Source organism: Cucumis sativus, chromosome 5 (assembly GCF_000004075.3).
Source record: "Cucumis sativus cultivar 9930 chromosome 5, Cucumber_9930_V3, whole genome shotgun sequence".
In the NCBI taxonomy this organism is placed as follows: Eukaryota; Viridiplantae; Streptophyta; class Magnoliopsida; order Cucurbitales; family Cucurbitaceae; genus Cucumis; species Cucumis sativus.
Window position 1 is genome coordinate 17,564,817 of NC_026659.2, and position 22,696 is coordinate 17,587,512.

Below are 22,696 nucleotides of genomic sequence, written 5' to 3' on the forward strand. Positions count from 1 at the left end.
ATTAGTCAAATCTACACGTACCAAATAATCTTGAAAAAACCGTTTAGATTTGGATAATCTAAACCATCATTAGTGCCAATTAATTATAGGAACATTTTTGTATTTTTTATTATAGGCACGTGAGTTTTTTTTTTTTTTTTTCGTTTTTTAAATTATTATATATTTTACGAATTTGTTATATTTTTGAAAAAACCTATATAATGAAATGGTATAAGAATAAAAAAATCCATAAGAAAATGGTACAATAATCTTAGGTTGATATGACATATAACTAAATTTACCTTTACTTTGAAGTTTTGGATCAATGGTTAACTTCATATAGGGTAAGAGCACATTGATTTAGAAATTTGATGATGGAACCGTGACATTGTTATTTCATCATCAATTAATATTTATTTATACATGTTAGATTTTGTTGATACTTGAAGGCCACAAATTAAAGAAGAAGGTTAAATAATAGATAAGTAAATTTAAGGGTAAAATTTGATTATATTTATAAATATTTAGAGTAGTTTTGGGTTTTATTTAGAAAAAAATACTAAAAATAATAGGTGGAAACATGAAAATTGAGGAGGAAAAGTGAAATTGAAAATATAGGTGAGGAAAATACCAAGATTTTGTGTTTTTGTTGGATAAATAAGAATAATTAAGAAGAATAGAAAAGCGGGTGGCGATGTGATTAGGTGGGGGAGACGCTACGTGAAATTTGAAAACACTTTCTCTTATAACTTTATTTTAAAAACAGTAAATAATATAAATAATATTAGATGACCAATCGTAGAACACAGCGGGCCCCACAGTAACCGCAAATACAAATCAACCAATGATGCCTTTAGCTTTTAAGCCTTTGCCTTTGCCTTTGCCTCGCCTCGCCTTGGATCGCGAACGGAACATTTTCCCCAAATCCTCATGAATCCCATTCTTCTATTTCCAACCAACAACTACAGGGCTAACTATGTAAATATCTCTCACTTCATTTTCCCCCAGCTCCTACCTTCAGGCTATTCTCCACTTTACGCTTCCAAATCCCCTAATTATATTTATCCACATTTCAGTTCAACCATACATACATTTTTACACACTCTCCTTCCAATTACATCATTTTTGCAATACCATTAATTACATAATAATCATCTTTAAAGACATTGTCTTTTTCTCTTTTACCCTTTTTTTTTAATCAGACTTAAAATTGGATGTCTTCCCAAAACATATTGTACACTTGGGTTTAATAAATTGAATAGAAAACCAAGGTCAATATAATTCTACTAATAATAATATATTATATGTAAAAAGGAAAATGGTTGAAAAAGATAGATAATAGATGGAAATAGATTATAAAAAGTTTGGTATGTTGCTAAATTTAAAAACAATTTAAAAGGGAGTTTATTTGAAAAGAAGTTAGGATAAAAAGAGAGGAAGAGAAATAAAGAGAATGCTTAATTTAATTTAATTTTTTTTTAAAAAAAAATGATGGATGAGTATTGGGTTGATTTGTAAATGTGTATAGTAGTAGGATTAGACAAGGGAGAAAGAGCAAGTTCCCCAGGCCAAAAGAAAAAGGGGGCATCAATTAATGTTTTATGTTAAATAGTTTTAAGTTTTAACCCTCTTCTTTCTTTTTCTTTCCTCCTTTATTTACTTTCTTGTTTTCCTTTTTCTTTTTTTATTTTCTCTCTCTTTCTCTCTCTTTCTCCCTGGCTATGCCCTTTCTTTTTTCATCTCTGCCTCGGTCTCTGTTCACCTTCTTAGCCTTCCCACCTATGAATCCTTTCATCACACCCTCCTCCTACCAAAACCCTGCAAACAAACAACAACTATACTCAATCACCCTCATATTTTGTTCAACCATCTTTTAAGCCTTCTTCTTCTTCTTCTTCTTCTTCTTCTTCTTCTTCTTCTTTCTCAACACAGACTTCATGCTCCCTTTTCTTCTACCCTTTTGAGTTTTGAGATGCACACCTAAACCAACCCAAACCCAAACGAAACACACACACATACCCAGGAGACTAAGGAACATAGGTTGTTTTATGTGCGCTTGAAAAATGCGAGAGGCTCTGCCGTCTGATGACACCAACCAAATCCTCTCTTCCACCAACAAGAAGAAGAAACCCGATGATGATAAGCTAGACAAAGATTCACAAAAACCCATCTCTCAGATGCACATGCTTGCTGTTCCTCCTCTTCTCCTTGTCAACCGTACTCGATCCCAAGCTAGTTCGCGAAGGGTCACACCCACTACCTTAACAACCACTCCTTCCCTGGCTACCCCGCTTTCTCTCGACTCTCTTTCCCCCGACGCTACTGGAATTGCCGTGCCCACGCCTGTGGAGAAGCACCTTCCTAATGGGGATCTGTACATTGGGAGTTGCTTGGGGAGTGTGCCTCACGGATCGGGTAAGTATTTGTGGACCGATGGGTGCATGTATGAGGGTGAGTGGAAGAGGGGTAAGGCCTCGGGGAAAGGGAAATTTTCTTGGCCTTCTGGAGCCACGTATGAAGGCGAATTCAAGTCGGGTCGGATGGAAGGGACTGGCACTTTTATCGGATCCGACGGCGACACCTATCGTGGCTCATGGAGTGCAGATCGGAAACACGGTTTCGGCCAGAAACGCTACGCCAACGGCGATTTCTACGACGGAACCTGGAAGCGGAACGTACAAGACGGAAATGGCCGTTACGTTTGGAAGAATGGGAACGAGTATGTGGGTGAGTGGAAGAACGGGTTGATGTCCGGTCAGGGGGTTTTTATTTGGGCCAACGGGAATCGGTACGAAGGTCAATGGGAGAGCGGAGTCCCAAAAGGGAATGGGGTTTTCAGTCTTCTTGACGGCAGTAGCCATACCAGTGAATGGAATAAGGAAATGAAAATCCAGCAATACAACGGATGTTTTGATTCCCTAGATGTCAAAGAAAAAATCCTACCCAATGGGGTTGTTGAGGGTGAAAATCTGACCCCAACATTCAGAAAAAGATCCTCGGTGGACGCTTCTAGAGGCAGCTTGACGGAGAGGAATTTTCCGAGGATTTGCATTTGGGAATCAGACGGGGAAGCCGGCGACATTACTTGTGATATACTCGATAATGTGGAGGCTTCGATGTTGTATCGAGATGGATTTAGACAGTTTAAACGAACTCCTTGTTGTTTAACCAATGATGCGAAAAAACCAGGACAGACGATTTCCAAGGGCCATAAGAACTACGAACTCATGCTCAATCTCCAACAGGGTATAAGGTAAAAAATCGATTGAGTTGACCTAGTTCTTCTGAAATGCTCGTTTCTCCAACTGGGTATGTGGTTACGCTATTTTTAGGGTTATATGCTCTGGTTTTGATTAGATTTTTCTTTAGGTATTCTATTGGGAAGCACGCTTCAATTCTTCGGAACCTTAAGCCGAGTGATTTCGATCCTAAGGAAAAGTTCTGGACGAGATTTCCACCGGAAGGATCGAAAATTACGCCCCCTCATCAATCTGTAGAGTTTCGATGGAAAGATTACTGTCCCTTGGTTTTCAGGTATTGAAATTTTGAAGTTTCTGTTCAATTTCATTCTTATTGTTCATCCAGTGACTAATCTTTCGTTGCGATCCTCGTGTAATGTAGACATCTGAGGGACTTGTTTCGGGTTGACCCTGCTGATTACATGCTAGCTATTTGTGGAAATGACACCCTTAGAGAGCTATCTTCTCCTGGAAAGAGTGGAAGTTCCTTCTACTTAACTCAGGATGACAGATTTATGATAAAGACCGTGAAGAAATCCGAAGTGAAGGTCTTTTAATCTCTCTAACTTCAACTTTATGATACTAAGATTCTCATTAGCTTGCTGTAGTTTTTTGTGGTTTAAGTTCTTATGCTGCATTTGATGGATTGCTCATTGCTTGATATGTTAGGAGGATGTTCATTGATGAAATTTAGTCCTCTTTTCAGGTTCTCATAAGGATGTTGCCAAGTTATTATGACCATGTCTGTCGTTACGAGAATTCTCTCGTGACCAAATTCTTTGGTGTGCATTGTGTGAAACCAATTGGTGGCCAAAAGGTGCGTGCTGTTTTACTCTGGACTTAGCTTTTTGTTATGCTCTCTCAGATATGTTGCTGTTACAATTTATTTTGCTTCTAACTTAATCTTTGTCATGTAACTAGACACGGTTTATTGTGATGGGCAATTTGTTCTGCTCTGAATACCGAATTCATCGACGTTTTGATCTAAAGGGATCCTCCCATGGCCGAACAACAGATAAGCCTGCAGGAGAAATTGATGAAACCACTACACTGAAGGATCTTGATCTTAATTTTGTGTTCCGCCTTCAGCAAAGTTGGTTTGAGGAGTTTATCAAGTAAGTTTCTACATCATGATATATGGTTCTTGCAATCTCTATTTACTTGGTGTTTAATTGAACATTAACACTTTGAAAACGCAACAGACAAATTAATCGAGACTGTGAGTTCTTGGAAGCTGAAAGAATCATGGATTACAGTCTTCTGGTTGGTCTTCATTTCCGCGACGAAACTAGATATGACAAAATGGGCTTATCACCATTTCTATTGCGATCTGGTATATAATTTTATCTCCACTGCGTTGTCATGCGCGAAATATAAGCTGGGGGGGATTTCATAATCTGAAAACCATTTGTTATATCTTGCAGGTTATAAGGATTCTTATCAGAACGAAAAGTTTATGCGTGGTTGTCGCTTTCTTGAAGCAGAGCTGCAGGACATGGATCGAGTTTTAGCTGGCCAGTATGTTTCTTGTCCATTTCTTACTCTGTTTTTGTTCCACCATTATCAATCAGCATTGGGTCAACCTTCTAGCATTTTGATTGTCATGCTTTTAAAGTAGGCTTGCAATGATTTTGAACTCGATCTGTTTCCTTTCTTCCAGGAAACCTTTAATTAGGTTAGGAGCCAATATGCCAGCAAGAGCCGAGCGAATGGCAAGAAGGAGTGACTTTGATCAGTATACCACTGGCGGGGCAAGCCATTTGATCCCTTCAAGGAGTGGTGAAATCTATGAAGTTGTCCTATATTTTGGGATTATCGACATCTTACAGGACTACGACATCAGCAAGAAACTGGAGCACGCATACAAATCCTTACAGGTCGATCCAACCTCAATATCAGCAGTCGACCCAAAGCTGTATTCAAAAAGATTTCGAGACTTTGTAGGAAGAATTTTCATTGAGGACAGGTGAAAAAGAGGAGAAAGATAGGTGGCGAGTAAACCATCCAATGGACAAAAGGATTTCGCAACGGAATCTTCAACCAACCAGAAGACTTAAAGAGTTGGGTTGCGGGGATGCAAACACTTCAAGGGCTCCAGGTTCGTGTGAAAGACTTGCATGATGGAGTAAGGAGGCTAGCAGGCTGAAATACAAATTAGAGTTGTGAAAAAAGGTTGACATTCATTGGCACATGCAAGTGTTTTATGGCTGATTTTGCAGAGCAGCCAAAGTCTAGAGGGGGGGCGGGGGGGAGTAGGGGGAGAGAGGGGGTAAAGTCTTTTATTATTATATATATGTACATTCAATGCAAGAAAGAGGGAGATTTGGTATTGAAAGGGTTCTTCCCTCACATTGCTTTGGTTTTCATGGGGTGATTTTTAATTTTACTTTTTTTTTTAACCTTTGAACATGAGAGATTTGGGTGATAAGGTATATATAGGTAGTGGAGAAAAAAGGGTTGGAATTGGAATAAGAGGAAGTGTACAGAGGATTACGTTTAAGAATTTATTATTAATTTTTTTATATAATTTGAAAAAGAATGATTCAATCTCTGTGTCTTGTTCTCAAGGCTTTTCACTTTTATTATAAGTTTGAAGGGAGAAGGGGGAAATGGGGTCGTTTGCGTTTGCTTTTTGCAGTGAAAGGGCGGGAAGAGTTTTTGTTTAATTGAAAGAAAAAAGAAAAGACATCAAAAGAAGAGAAAGATGCGCTGCTGCTGCTGCTGCTGCCTGCTGCTTTCTTGTTTTTGCCTTCTTTGTTCACTTCCCTTGCTCTCTTTTTCCTTTCTTTCATTTTACTTTCTTATACTCAACAATTCAATTAGTAATTTAGTAGTATATGGTTTTTAATTTTAAATGACACGTGTAAAAAAGAAAAGAATCCCATTTGTCAAAAAAATGTATTTTGTAAAATGGGAAGAAATTGGTCAAAGTGAAGAAAGAGAGAGAGAGAGAGAGAAAGTGGAGCCCATGTTTTATGTTATGTTTTTATGTTTATGTGTTTACATTTGATTCTGAATTTGACCTTCTCTTCTCTCTTTTGCTTTTGTGGAACTTCTATTGTCTGATTGCACCATATCCTCATACCACGGGTCTGTCTATTTCTTCTTCTACATCTTCCTACTTCTTTCTTTTACATCTTATTTTCCCACACATATCATTAAACTAATACTTTCATTATTTTAACTCAACTTGCTTTGAAACTCACCTTCATCAATTATTATTCTAATCTCTTCTATACATACATCTCCACTATAACTTTCCAAATGCCAACTTCAAATCACATCACTCCAAATTTACAACACATTTATTTTTCTTATACCTAACCTTTTGCTACCTATACACATGCTACATTCATTTTAATTAGTTTCTTCAATCTCCTTATTTCTCCCTAAACCTTTTACTGCTTAATAAGTTTTATAATTTTGGTCTAGCCATACAGGTTCATATTCAAGAGTTTTTATAAAGTCCAAATAGTCACTTTACAAATCAATATGAGTAAAAAAGAATACATAGACCAAAATAGTATTCAATAGTTTTTTTGTGTATAAATTATATTTGTCTTGTGTGGGAAGAAGAAAATTGAGAGAAATATAGAGAGAGTGAGAGAGGTCAACCGTCCTGGCTGTAAAGTCATAGAGCCTACTCCCTCCTTCAACCCTATGATATGAACTTACTCACACACACCATTACAAAAACAACTTTCTTCTTAACCATTAGTCACCCAAAATTGTTCTCTCTTTTTCTTTTTTTAAAAACAAATACAAAAAAATAAAATTGGATTTAAACTGGGAAGCATGGAAGGCTAATTGGGCATATGCCTCAACGTGCTCACAAGTTTCTCTGAACTTACATACAAATGTATATATAATATATAAAATCATTGTTACGATTAATATATAATATAGATAAAGTGGTTGATCAAATCATTACCTAGAAAAACAATTAACAAAATGAGGTGTATATATATTATTGTCGTTTGGCGTGAACTTCAACTTTTGTTTATTCAATATTCACAAAAAAAGAAATGGAAGAAGATGATACTCAGATTTGTATCAGGATTATTCCACACTTTTATCCTTTCTTTTTTCTTTCTTCCTTCTCGGGAAACAAACAGAAGAAGATGAATCAACACAGAAATTATCAAATGTCACCAACATCTACATATATCAAAATCCCTTGCATGCTTTAAAAGTGAAACACACATAAATAAAATATATAAATATATACACAATTTTCTGACTTTATAAATAAATGAAAAATAATGTATGAGAGAAGTTGGCAATATATTTATTGAGATTGTAAAGTCATTCCTATGAGTTTCCACTTCCAAATCAATTGGTAGGAGAGGAATATTTGTTTAATTTTGAAAGAGATTAAATGTGAAATGATAGTTTCAAAGCAGGGTAAAAAAATAGTTTTAGTTATTATAGGTAATTTTGTGTGTGAATAATTAATTATAACAATATATACATATGTTTATGATAGGTGGTGGTTTTTGTGAATAGAAAAATAGAATAGAATAGTGAGTTTTTTTATATATTTGAAAAGGTGATCCATATTGGTTGAGATTTTTGTTTTGGTTTAGGGATGATTTGTGTTCTACTTCTCCCGGGCGGCTCTTGGCTTCCTTCTTTTTTCCAATGCAAACAATATACATTCTGATTTTTTTGTATAATGATTACGTGGGGGTCAATGATATGAACATATCTTGAATTAAAAATGGATAAAATGAAATTATTAATTTAAAATATAGTTGAAGATAAAGTAAATGTGAAGAATGAATATTATTGTTAGAGTTGAAAAATGTGGTGTGGCACAAAGAGTGATTGAGAATGTAAAGAAGAAAGAGACAAAAGGAAGGAGGAGAGGACCCATTTCTAATGTATGGTTATATATAGTATGTGACAAACAATGAAACTTTTAAACAACATGATGACCACCTTCTTCCATTACAACATCACAACATCATTTTTATTTTTTTTATTATTTTCTATTATTTTGTTGTTTAGCCACACAATTTTACACATATCATTATCTTTTCACTCTTTTAAGTTTTTTAAATCTTGATGTATGTTTGAATTTTAAGATGTTTTTTAAAATTTCTTCCTATGTGTTTAGTAGATATAAAAGGTAGGAATTGGAATTGTAAATAAGGTTATTTTTTATAATGATTTTGTTTTTTTAAAAAAAAAAAATTATTTGTTTGTTTCTTTCTAATTTGTTTATTGGATCTTCATCTTATAAGGGTATAATTGAATTTTTAGTTAAATTTGAAAAATGAAAAAACCTTTTCTTTTTAAATAAATAAAAGACATTGTAATGTCATTTCATTTCATAGCCATTTTAGTTTAGTTTTTGAGGATTTTTTTAAAAAATATAATAAATCGACAAAAGATTTACATTATATAGAACAATTTGGAAAATGAAAAAAGTCCATATGCCCACAATTGAAAATACCAGCCTAGTTAACACGCGATTAATCAGCTACACGCGCGCGTATAGTTCTTCTTCTAAATGATCGTGAACCAAGATCGTTTAGATATTGGTACACGATCGAGTACCAACAGCTAAATGATCGTGTACAAAATCTGAATGTTTTTTGTTCAAGATCGTGTATCAAGAACTTTTATATCTGGTACACGATCTTGTACCAATATCGTTTAGATTTCGTACACGATCATGTAACAAGAACTAGACGATCGTGTACCAAGATCTAAACAATTTTTATGTTCAAGATTGTATACCAAGATCTCTTGTATTTTGGTACACGATCTTCAACCAAGATCATTTAACTTTGGCACATGATCGCTTACATCTGGATGAGGAAATATATGAGAGATGACGAAGATCGTTTACCAAGTGCGAATTTAAAGAAGTGAAAAAAGAAAGAATAGTAATAATTGTAAAACAACGATCATGATTTCAAACAAAAAATATAAAAGAAAAATTGTAAAAGAACAAAAGAAGGAAGAAGATGAAAAGGAAAAAGGAAGAAACTAGAGTTGAAATATTTAAAAAGAAAACGACAAGGGCAAACCTGAAATATATTTTTAAAATTAGCTAACTTTTTGAACTTTTTGATTTTGTTACACGGACCGTAAATATTTTGGTGTTTTGTTATATTTATGAAAATTAACCTTAGTTTTCTGATTTTTACAATTTATGGATGTTTACTTTCAATTTACTTCAAATGATTTCCAACTATCATATAGAAATATTTGAATTTTTAATTATATTTAAAAATAAAAATAAAATTTAAAAAATGAAGGCTTCGTTGGTTAAATACTTTATTTTTTTAAAAAAAAAGTTTAAAAATAGAAAAAATTATAAAAAAGATAGAACATTCGACAAAATATTTACACTTCAGATAAAAGTTAAGTGTAATAAATTTTGTCTTTTAGTGGTTTTGTTCTATGAAGTGTAAATAGTTTGTAAATTTTTTCTACTTTTAAAAAAACCTCGTCAAAATACCACTTTTGCATTTTGATTTGTTTATTTTATAATATAATATATAGGAGTATTTTCAAAAGCCAAACTAAGTTTGGAGAACTTAAAAAAGCAATCTTCTAAAGCTTGATTTGTTTTTGCTATTTGAGTATAAGAATTCAATTTTTTAATTAAAGAACGTGTGAGGGTGTTTGTTATTAGAGTATGATTGGCTTATTTATTAGCAAAACTTGAATATAGTGGTTATGTAACAAGTTCAATATAGTGTTAATTTTGCCTTGAGACTTGGTTGCATATTAGATGATATGTGTAATGCATACTTGTCGGTCTATACTTTCTTGTTCTCAGTGGCATGTGACGTTTTGAAGAATATTTAAGTCATTTGGTCTTATGTGTGTGTCGAACAACACAAATATGTCAATTTATGAGATTGTGAAGTTTTTTCATCGTTGACCTTTAGTGATCTTATTGATTCATTCAAAACTTGTATTACTTTTATGGTGGTTGAAGTTTGATTTAGAATCCTCCTTGTTGATCTTGAAGTTGTGTCATTGTTCGTTGTTGAAGTGGGCCTCAAAGAATATTGATTGGTCTTAGGAGGAGCCTAAGAAATCATTTCTTGAGAAGAGATTCTCTAACTCACGGGCATCTAAGTTCAAAACGTGAAGAGATATTCACTAGAAAGGTGGAATGATATATACAAGTAAAGAAGAAATCTTACACTTAAAAGGATCCTAAAAGTGTTCATTCATTAAATATCCTTATACTTAGGAGAACCTAAGCACGTTGAAGGTGAGAGAATCTCACACTAAGGGAAATCTAAGTTTAATTTATTGAGAGGGAATCTCACACTTAGGGAAAGCTTAAATGGTCATTCTTTAACATGAGTTATTCAAGTGTCATTATAATTACTATCGTTTATTTAAAGTTAAGTACATCATTGTAAGTGCTTCACTTTATATTAGGGAATATATTTTTCTACGTGCACACTGTCTTTCAAATTTAGGTAGTATTATATGGAACTGAGTTACCACACTCTATGTTTTGTTCTGATTTTTAGTTTTCTCTGCATTTGTTAATGATGTCACTGGAAATGTTGTAACAAGTTTTGTTGGGGGTTGGGAACCATCGAGACACTAGCAACTTGGTAGTCCTAAGAAAAATGGAACCAACAACGTTACATATACCCTAATGCTATAGAAGACATGAATACCAGTTAGACTACAAGACACATAAACCCAAAGTTGGTGAGCCACTTACTGCTCTTTAAGTCAAGAGCTAGTAGTTCTATCGACATCACCAAAGGATATCGTAATTATAGCGAATACGTTTTTCTTGCTTGCCACACATACCAGAAATACAAATTATGCAAGAACATGTGAACTAAACCCTAGTGGATGATTAAGGATTGAAGGTTTGGAATTGTGGACACAGGGCAGGGTCATATATACCAAGCTTGAATAACAGCTAAAGACCATTGAACAACTGGGATATAACACTAAACAATGAAGGGCTAAAATCTGCTTTAAAGGTTTGGTTCTGATGAGTACTTTATTCGTTAAGTGACGATTAGACTCCTCTTGACCCTTCAATGAATAAAAAAAAAACAAGGCTTCAATAAGGTTCTTGATAAGAAACAGATTAGTATATACCTACCCCTCTTTAGAAAAGGGGGTCTTACTGTTAAGGTGAGGCCTAGTTGTGAGACTAACTACTTTAATAAGGTGCTTCAAGCATTGAAAAGTTTCATCTATTCTAGTCCATTTATGCTAACAGGGATAAAGAGCTAGAATACTTCAATAATCATTCTGGCAGCTAGACTTTAGAGTCTTTTGGAGAAGGATCGTGAGACTTTCTAATCCAAGGCTGGTGTGATTGACCCCGGAATAAACATAAGTCGTTTCCTAAAGGCTATTCTATATCTATCTTATCTATTGAAGGGTTCACTTCGGTTCCAGTATAGGTCTCGATTGATAAAAATGCTGGAACTAGCATATGTATCCCGGTATGTGACTAAGATAGTTCCTAGCACAAAATGGAACCCAAATTCAAAAATATCTTATTCCCCAAATTCTGATCCTCAGCTACGGTTCCCTAACCCTACTTTGTTTGGTCAAAACCTAACCAGATGGATAGATAGATTACTTAATCGAAACCTGATCGGGGAGAGAAAATGAACGACCACTATCTTGTTTCATCAGTTTTTTCTTAAGATTAGCAATCGCCTCCTAATGAGAACTTAAATCCTCTGGTTGGTACAAACTGAAATCTTGAAACTAAGGTTGAGGTCCAAAAAGAGCATTGGAGTACTGCTCTTGGGAATCCATCTTTGTTGATGGCCTTACCAGAGTGAGAAGAGGGACCATTCTTCATGGCTTGTGGTCTTAGCCTACATGACCAAGGAAGATTTCTCTCTTCTAGAGTTCTAAATAATATACTACTTTAATTCAATCATTATTCAAATTTGATCTTGATTTTTCAAAAATTAGAAGAAAAGCTAGCAGAGCTTAGACCAACAAAGACTCTAAAGTAGGATCACAAGCAATCGATCCTTTAAACAACCTTCATTTTTTTTCGAAAAAACACAAAAATCACCAAGGTAAAGAAGATGTAAGAAAGCAAACTCAAATTTCAAATAAAAAAGTTAGAAGCAAGTGTTATTAAATGGAGCCTTAAAATGTTGGGTTGGTTTTTTAAAAGGTTGGTAGAAAGTGAATAATAATGTTAAAGAAAAAAATAAAAGTAGATATTGGTAAAAGATAAATAACAAAATAAATATTACATGGTTTTTTCTAATTGCATACAGACATGATAAAGATGTCAGATTGATATTCAAAATAAACTACAAAAAAGGAAACTCATGCTTCTCTCATATTCACCTTTTATTTATTTATATTAAGATTTTTGGTTTCACTTCTTTTCACTTTCACTTCCAATTTCATATCTTTTCATCAATATTCACGTATCTTTTCTTTTTTAAACTTAACCAATAATTCAAACAACCATTGCTTACCAAGATGAAAATACTAGTACAAATATTGGAAATAAATAAATAAATAAAAACACTAACCATTTCACTTTTTTTTTTATTTTAAATTAACCTCATAAAAGATAATTCCATCTCGATCAAACGCGTTATCTACTTTAATTTCTACCAACAGTTTTTGAAGCCAAACCAAAATTTAAAAGCTAAAAAATTAAATTATTCGTAAAAAAATTAATTTTGAAAAATAAAATAAAAAATCTAAATGGTTAATGGTTTTATTATTTTATAATAGATTGGCCTAACAAATTAAAGCATGGATTTATGTTCGCCAATAATTATAATAATCTTTACCTCCCTTTTCTAATAGGATTATTCCTTTTTTTGCTCCAAGAAATAAGGGAATATTTCTTATTGATGACAATTGGTATAAGAATAATCTTAAAATGAGAAATAATTAACTTGATTCATCTGTTACATCATTCTTACAATTTTATTACATCATATACAATATCAACAAACATTATGAATCTATCAGTGAAGAAATCTTAATTTACACACAATCTTCTTAATTTAGGGCATAAAAGTAGAAGCTAGAATCTAAATTAATATAACATTATTACTTTAGGACAGTTGCAAAACCAGCTTTTATTGCTTAAAAAACTTCAACAATCAAAATTCTTTGAATCGAAACAAATTAAGCAACACCCACTTGGATGATTGGCAACTTGGCATTGAATCTAACCTTATTGATCGTTACAATCCAATAATGTCTCAGAATTATAGGAATCTCTTTGAAAATTTAAATTGTATTAGAATTTGTTATTTTTAGGTTATTTATGATTTTTTACTATAAAGTTAGAGAAGTGCTATATAAAACTCTATAACTTTCTATCAAGACACTTGTCAATCGATATAGCCAATACATTATCAATTAACTATACAAAAACTTTCTATCTCGTTCACACACAAGAATCTAAATTGTGTGGGGTGGTATGGATTGACAAATTGTTATTTGTATAGATTGATGGTAGGAAAGATTATTGGAAGTGAATTATTATGATTGATTGGTTAATGAAAGAAGAGGAATCTTTCCTCGTAAATTGAAGCTCTTTGTCCAAAATGGTAGGGTGAATTTGATTGAAAGAACATTAATATATATAAGGGTATAGAACAAAAGTCAATAAAAGTGAAGCAGTCGCATTTACAAACACTATTAAATGCAATTACTCAACAAAGGACTAAAGAAAAGAAAGGACAATATAAATATAAATGACTGAATTATCAGTTAGAACTTCTAAATAAGTAGGGGCACAAATATAATATATAGTGTAACTCAACATTACTATTCATATTTCGTTATTAAATTATACAAAATAATAAAAAAAATATTTCTTAGTGTTGAATTGGGTGTGATACTATTGGCAACGGTTAGCCTCATTATTCAATTTATTTCTTTTTCTTCAAATTATACAATATTAAGTTCTACCTCAAAAAGTAACATTTTTTAGATCCTCATAATTACCATTTATTTCATCTACAAACCTATCATTCTAATAATTAATGTAATCAATTTTTACATATATCAAACACCATGTCAATTGGTGTAAATAACGTCTTAAGTATGCACTCCAACTTCTACCACATCCCTCCACACTTCAATTTATATCTTATTTTAAACAAAAACTCTCTAATCATATTTTCATTACCAAATACGTTTAGAGATAAAACATTTCAAAGTTTGAAAATATAACATTTAAATTTTTTATCTAATACATTTTGAATATACATAGTTACATTTATCTATTCATAATGAAAATCGGTATAAATTGAATGAGATTAATTTTTATTCGTAAATTGTCAGTAATAATATGTCCATAGATGTAATTGATACATTTGGTCACATTTACTTAAAATTACGAATCTTTCATATTTATCACTGTTACTATTAGATTCTATCAATTACGGTAACAATAATGATAACGATAAAGATAAAAATTTCATAATTTTGATACTATTATTGAGTAATAATAAGGGTAGTAGGTCCAATAATGTAGCAATCAAAAGTAATTAGATTATGATCATCTCCTTCCTAACCAAATTGCGCGTTTGTTGATTATGGATTTTGTAGCGTGGAACTCACACATTTGTTGGATTAGGATGGAGGGATTAAGGTGTTAACAAGTAAACATGGTCTTATTGTTGTTTTGTTTTGGTTTTTCACCACCCAATAATTGTTAGAGATTTAAAAAGAAGAATGTATGTGAGTTTTTCCTCTTCAATTTTTGCTTATATTTGATCAGATTTTGGTGAGCATTTACCGAAAGATAAAAGGAAAAAAAAGGCACTTTATCTTACTTGCATAACTCAACAAACAAATTCTTATAAGTTTTAAAACATTGAATTTGTTTGTGTGCTTCGTACATCTTTGTATTTAAGTTCTGGTTCTACATTTAGGATCAATACAAACATTTAATACATAATTTAAGAAACCAAGTAGACTAATTAATGAAACGAAATGAATAATCAAATGCGAAATTCAATACCCTTAAATCTTATAGTACTTTATATTGGAAATAATTACCAAAGTTCACTGAAGACACTGTATAGCATGTATAACAAGAAGAGTTATTATAAAAGTTGAAAAAGAAATTTAAAAACAAAAGTTAAAGTTAAAATTGCAACAACAATGATCGTCATTTTCAACAGATTACATTAAAGAAGACAGAAGAAAAAGAAAAAAGAGGGGGAGTTACTTAATGAAAAGAAGGAAAGAAAGAGTGAAGTATTTAAACAAAGGAGAGAGTGATGTTCAAACTTAAATGAGGGCGGCCATTGATGTTGGGAAAAAGGCCTTTCCATTTCCAACAATGGCCCTTGTCTATTTGTCTTCTAGGGAACACTTTTCTCTCTTTCCCCTTACTTCTTGTTTTTTAGTTTTTATTAATTATATACATAGCCCATCTACCTAACTTAACTATTTTTGCCTCCCTTCAAATCAAAATTTAAATTTTTTTTCCTCTTCTTTTCTTCTTTTTTAGAGAAAAAGAATCATTGGGGTATTTATCTTGGGAATTAGTGGGAAGTTGTATCATTTTGTTTGCTCAAAATTGATGATTAAGTTGTGAGGCTCCACTTATATATCCAAAGCAAAATTGATGGAGCCAATGGAGAGACACCATGTGGAATATAGTACACACGTTTGTTTGTTAATGAATGATGAACATTAATTTGATTAGAGACGTGTGTGTATAGAAAGTGGAAAGGGACGATTGGGTTTGAGTTGGGCCAAGTTGTAAACAGATTATTAAATTAAGAGACTTCAAATTGGTTAAGACTTTGGTATATAAAGAGTTTAGGTGATTTTTCAGGTGGAGGAATGTGGGGGCACTATTCTATTCTATTATTCTATTCTATTATTCTATTCTATTCTCAATCCAATCCAAAACCTATAAGCCAACCTCAATGTCAAAGCTTTAAATTCGGTGAAGTGTGGTCGCATTCATTATTTTGACTCACTACATTATGATGCCAACATACAACTGTCTAAAAAAGCACTTGCCTTCAATTTGTGCAACTAAAATGTACAAAAAAAAAAAGAAGAAGAAGAGGAAATTTCATGTTACGGTGCTTGGTTAGAAACCTAAAGGAACCTACAACTTGCATAACTGTCTAAAAAGACTACTTAATTATAGAATTGCAAAGAACAACTCTAGCATACGTAAACCCATAACCAATGTCATGTGTTAACCATTTGTAGTCACATATGCCAATTCACGTCCTTAGGGGGCACTCCAAGTTAGGTTAGATAAGCATGGAACTAGGTTGAGGCCCCCTACATGGTCGATCATGATAAGTTGTTGCGTGACTTCTCTGGGTTTAAGTCATGCAAAGATCAAGAAGGATACATAGGGAAAAGAGGGATTCAAAATATTCCAATCGGAGAAATTGCACCGACTTTGTACTCAAAAAGTACTTATTTCAATCAACTAGATCCAAATACAATCTGGTATGTTCAAGAACTCATATGGGCTCACATCTTGATTTCTCAAGCCAGAGAGGTTAAGTTGTATGCAATTGAATTGTGCTCATAATACAACAAATTCTACACCTATTCAACTCTCTTTGACACATCTCAAGTGACTAAGCAATTAAATACATTTTTCTATGGCTAATTAAAAACTTGGATAAATGAGTATGCAATTCTATTGATCCTATATATATGTTTAAGGGGCACTTGTAAAAATGGCAAAATAAGTTATAATAATTAAGTTTATAGCACACACATTTTATTATTTGCAAAAATGACAAAAACGAAGCTCAACCCACACATCAAAAGGTAAAATGTCACAAATGCTCTTGTTACTAATATACGTTTGATACATCTTATACACGTCTGATATACCTAATACACCCCTTAATACACCTGATACTCTTTGATACACTCGATACCGAAACATTACTAATATGATACACCTGATACACTGCAGATACATTTAGTATTCTTCACTTATACAATCGATTGATTAAATGCACTTGATATGCTTGAAGTCCTACTTATACACTTGATATACTATTGATATACACTCGTAAACTTGATAATGATTCATTTTGCTGATATGCTTTAAAAATATATTGTTGATATACTTGATAATGATATACTATGTTACACCATTCATACACTTAATAATACTCTAATGAACTGCACAAAATTTGAAAAAACGAAGATCACGTAGTAAGTATACTAACCAACTAATACATATAATATAAGTATATCACAGCACTGATATACGAAACTGAAACAAAGTAAAAGAAAAAAATGTAAAAAAAATAAAAACAAAATCATTTGGAATCAAATTCAAATGATTAGGGCCTTAAAAAGTGATAGCATAAATAAATAATGAGTAGGGCATTAAAAAGAAGAGAAATGAGTTATTGAAGGGTAGTTTAGGAATAATATCAAATTTAAGATGGGGAAGTGAAAATTTTGTCATATTTGCAAAATTCTAAAACAATGTGCTATAATTACTATATCATATTCTCAAAATGTTATCATATGCAATTTCCCTATGTTTAATTCACATGTCTAGGGTTAAAAATGAAATCTTATGCTTAAGCTTTGTCTCCTATATTTATTTTATGAAAAATGTATATATTAAGTGACGCTTTTGACTTAATCAAATTTAGAATGATAGGTTGATAAGTGATCACACTAAATTTAACAAAAAGTAAAACAATATATTTAAATGAAGTCTAAGTATTAGTGATACGAATTTCCTAGCAATTTAAAAATAACTAGGGACTCTTTTGTCGAATAACTAATATTAAATTCTAAAACTCTAAATTAATTTTACGAAAAATAAGATTTGTTTTAACTTTTGAAAATAAAAGAGAACTAGTTTCTCAATCCAAATTCAAAAGAATCACTTAGAAGTAATAGCCTTCCAAAGCCTTAATGTGTGGTGCATTATAGATATTAGTGAATAGAAAAAAAAAACATACTTATTTAACATATTTTTTTCGAAAAGGTAAAATTGAAAACAATAAACCTACATTTAAATTGTTAAAAAAAATATAAAAAATCAACTTTAAACCTTGTGCATATTTAAATAAGAAAAAAAATGTGGCGACTATATTTTTTTAGGCCATCTACATATTTAAATTCCAAAGAAAGGATTAAGCCAATGGCAAAATAAAGAATTCATACCGATTGGAACTTGAGTGAATATTAAAATTGTTTGATAACAAAAATTACTTCAATTACATTTTAAATTTTTTCTTACTTTATGAACTCCCACGACCATAACAAGAATAACTCTCATTAACTAATTGATACTCAACTCCAAAGAAAGTTAAGCAAGTTTGGTTCGGAAAGATTGATTAGAAGATTAAGAAGAAATGAGCAATACAACAAAACTAGGCTTTAGTCTCGGATTAAAACTAACATTATAGAGGTATGGTGTCGATTGTCAATCGATATCTATGAACATGTTATTAAAAGCTTTTATTGTTGGTTGTGTTTTGATGTCGGTTTTAAAATGAAATTAAAGATGGCAACAATGTTGGTTTAGAACCAACATTATAGAGGTATGACATCTATGAACGTATTATTAATGTAAACTTCGAACCTTAAGAAACTTGGATCTTCTCAAGAGCTTGAAAGGATTAGTTTTAAGTGAAGGAAGAAAGCTTATGAAGTGTCATGGTAGGTAGAAATAAAGAAAATGATGATGAAATGGTCTAAAAGTTAGAGTGAGATTAAGTTAAAAAGGAAAATTTTGGCTAAATCCATGAGTTTGGGGTTTTAAACTTGGTGGGTTTCCAAAAGAGGAGGAAATAACCTCTAAGGAGGTTATCTTGGCGTTTTGGACATAGGCTAGGCTGCAAACAACTTGTGTGTGTGGTCGAGAAGGATAAAATAACCTCTAAAGTATGCTCGACATTTTGGTTGTGGGCTAGGTGAGAAAAAGGTCATTAGAGGTTAGTTTGGACGTTTTGGCTTGGCAAGAAGGTTTGTGTTTTGGTTCAAAGAAAGCAAAGAAGGTCATTTTCAAGAAAAATCTAAACAAGGTGTATTTCGAGAGGACTATAGAACTTGTCCTTATGAATTTTTCTCTGAAAATTTGAGGTAAGAAAGTTAAGGCAAATTGCAACATATTTTTAGAAGAAAGTATTCTCATATGAGTTCTGAATTTTATGTTATTAATCTTTAAAATAGAAGTAAGGTTCTAGCTGAAAATGAGTCTTAGGGCAGTAGAGGTTGTTGGCCGAGTGTCAAAAGTTGCTAGGCGAGATGGGTACACGTTTTAGATTAAAAGAGGTTAGCATGGCATTTTGGACTGATGTTGGAGGAATAGACGCGCGTGGCCATGAAAGCACGTGGCAAGCTCTGCGCATGTGAGGGTCAGATGAGATGTGTAAGGCACACGTGGGCAATGCCCCATGCGAGTTTAGCATGCGGTTGGCTTGCCTAGGCCATGCGCACACGTGCATCCTCTGATGCCTACCCTCTGCACGCCAACCATGCCAATTGGATGTTTGTGGAATGTTTTTTATATTTTAAAAAAAATTAAGCAAATTTTTGACATTTTTATGATTAAAGGGAATTAAATAGAATTATTTTCATTATTTTAGGTCAAGAAGAGATGGAACAGATTTACAAACCGAGGGTCTAAAATATTATTGTATGTGAGTGACAAAATTAGTTTAAATTAATTCATGGACATGATTTATTATCAAATGTTTTAAGCATGCTTTGATGTATGAATACTTGAGTTTACTAATTATGCAAATGTTTCCAAAGCACGAGTAAATAATTTTTTGTTAAGGATATAAGATTTATAAAGCAAGCTTTTTTATGATAAGTATTTAGGCTAAAGAATATGATTTTAGAATTTTTTTTATGCTTGACTTTATTTTTATGCTTGGAAGAAAAGGAATGTGTTTGTAATTTATGAACTCTGCCTAAAGTGTTATGTCAATAAGAGATGAAGTTTATTCTTTTTACTAACTTTTCTTTTGTGCTTATCGCCTACATGGTAAAGTCGATTGGAACTAAGTGTTAAGTGCTAGACGATAAAACTAAATTTAAGAGTTGTTTTCTACTGTAAAGAGTCGTGAAGGTTTCCAAGGTTCAAGTAAAGAACTTTGCAAAGAGACAAGTGAAAGGAGTGTTCCACTTACTAGGCGCTCAACGTGTCATCTCGCAAAGAGGTACGCCGGGGATGTCTAGGTGGCACACCCCTATCTTGTCTTACAGAGTAACAGTTGGGGCGGAGCGTGACAGTTGGAATGAAACAAAGGGATGATTTAATTCATTAGGCTGTGGCTACTGTGTCTTAACATAAAAAATATCTAACATTTAAGAAGAATAATACTTACCTAATTTTCCAAAGCGCTCCTTGGGAGCTTAGTTATTTGAAAGATTTCTAAAACAATAAAAACATGTTCTTAAAGTCAAAAGTTAGTTGGAAACTACATTTAAAAAATGAGAACACTATTGACCTCAAATCCATATGAGCTATCCTAAAATTACAAACTATATCTATCGCCACCAATCCGTATACACACATAACGTTCAAAAGATTGCACATTGAATGAATAAAACTTCCACCAACTGATCTTCAATTTTCATTGTTCATAAGTTTGAAAAGATGCAAATCTAACAAAAGCCACAATAGAGATAACATGAGGAGGTGATTGTTGAAGGGTTGAAGGGAAAATCATCATCAACATTTTATTTTCGGTTAGAAAGAAAGATTAAGCCAACACAAAGCAAAAAAAAAAAAAAAGTACTTTTGTGTGTCCCATGATTACAACAAATCCAAGTTTGCAAGCATAATGCATAAATCATATCGACAAACAAAGCTGCATAAATCATATCGACAAACAAAGCTACAGAAATTGCACGCAAAGCCTACATGTATTTAATAAGATTAAAAGAAAAACATACCACTCAAAGCTACCAGATCTTCTATCACATGAAACTACTAGATTTGCAACCACACATGACTCTACCAAATCTACTACCACACCAATGCCATCTACCAAATTTGAAGGCCCACACAAATGCTATGTACCTGTAAGGCCCTGGTCACACACTGCTAATTTGATGAAGGCTCTACAATAAGGCTACTTCGTGAAATGATTATGCGATGAAAGGCCTCTACGTGAAGAGAGTTGCACATCGGACAATTGGGCAAGATTGAGTTACTTCACCTAGGAGTAGTGATATGACTCTAATGTCAATAGGTCAGCAATTGATTGGACCCTGCTGTCCAATTCGAGTTCAGGATAAGGGAATGACAGAGACATGTGACATTTTAAGATTGTGTCACTTCTCGCTATCATCTAGGGTAATCATTTCAGCATGGGAAAACTCGTAGGAGAGATCTATAAGTAGAGGAATTCAAGTAATTTTGAAGTTGCTTTTACCTTGAATTTGTTAAGAAAGAACTGAGGGTGTGTCCACGGACTCAAGACGTGGAACGAGCTCATTCTGGTAAGGATTTTGAGAAGTAAAAGGGAGACTCTTAGCCGAGGAAGCTAGGCTAAAGATGTCATGCCTCGTCCCAATAGTCATTTCTCGCAACCACGAACGTGTGCCACCTAGGTCCTCAATGTTTCCCATACAACACGGTAATCATTGAACGTTTAGTAAGCAAAACAACGTCAATTTTTCAACTTCAACACAGGGCTTAAACGCTAAGCTTTCTTAACACAGAGCAACGAATTACAACAACTTCAATTTTATTAGCTTAGTCTTATCGCTTAATTCACTTTTAGTTCTCAACCACTACACGACAGACACAGGGTGATACTGTGGAATGAGTATAAAACTTATATTTATTAACTTAAAACTTTTACAAGGTTGAGAGATTACAAATATAACTCTTCTTGCTCTACCAAGGCTAGAACTGACTTCTTTTCGTCCTTCGTTTTCCCACCAAGGTGCAACTCATCATGCCAAGGTCTTTAAGAATCTGAGACCCTCTTTTTTCAACCCCTTCCCCTTGAGTTATCAATATCCCAACTTGAAAAAAAATCTCAGTGACCCGTACTCTCTATACTCCAACGCTGCTCCTTTTGGTAGCACTTAGAGGTGTAAAGGTGACACTTTATCCTTCACCTCGACTGCCCATCACCATTAATATGGTGGACAATATTTAGGCTTCCTGTCCCTGACTCAGCTCTTTGGTTTGATGGCTTCTCAAGTCGGGCCTTTCTAGCCTAGGTATTGCACTTGCTTACCTTCTATGCTGAACCATTTGCATAAATAAGCAATGCGCTTACCAATCGAGTCCTTAAATGAGAGATGAGATAAAATGGCTATCATGCAACATAAGGCTACAAAGTAACTATGTCTTCTCTCCTTAACTAGGCTACAACGTCAGATATCCATTCTTTGCTTGGCTTCAACGCCTAAAAACCTAGGGAGGGGAAGACTTAAAACATAAGTCAAACGAACTTTGTGAGTGATGGGTTTGACAAAACCTTTTTGGGAAAAACACAATAGAAATATTGATAATAAGGTCAAACTGCATGTAT

General features: G+C 33.1%; 1 protein-coding gene across 1 annotated transcript; it reads left to right on the forward strand.

Moving 5' to 3' along the window:
• Nucleotides 1–1,644: 1,644 nt before the first annotated feature.
• LOC101219958 (phosphatidylinositol 4-phosphate 5-kinase 1) lies at nt 1,645–5,769 on the forward strand. Its single transcript, XM_004140280.3, has 8 exons — nt 1,645–3,232; nt 3,349–3,513; nt 3,601–3,766; nt 3,925–4,035; nt 4,140–4,333; nt 4,421–4,551; nt 4,643–4,736; nt 4,879–5,769. Exons 1-8 carry the CDS (start codon nt 2,043–2,045, stop codon nt 5,186–5,188), a joined length of 2,361 nt encoding a protein of 786 aa, XP_004140328.1. The 5' UTR covers nt 1,645–2,042; the 3' UTR covers nt 5,189–5,769.
• The last annotated feature ends 16,927 nt before the right edge of the window (nt 5,770–22,696 follow it).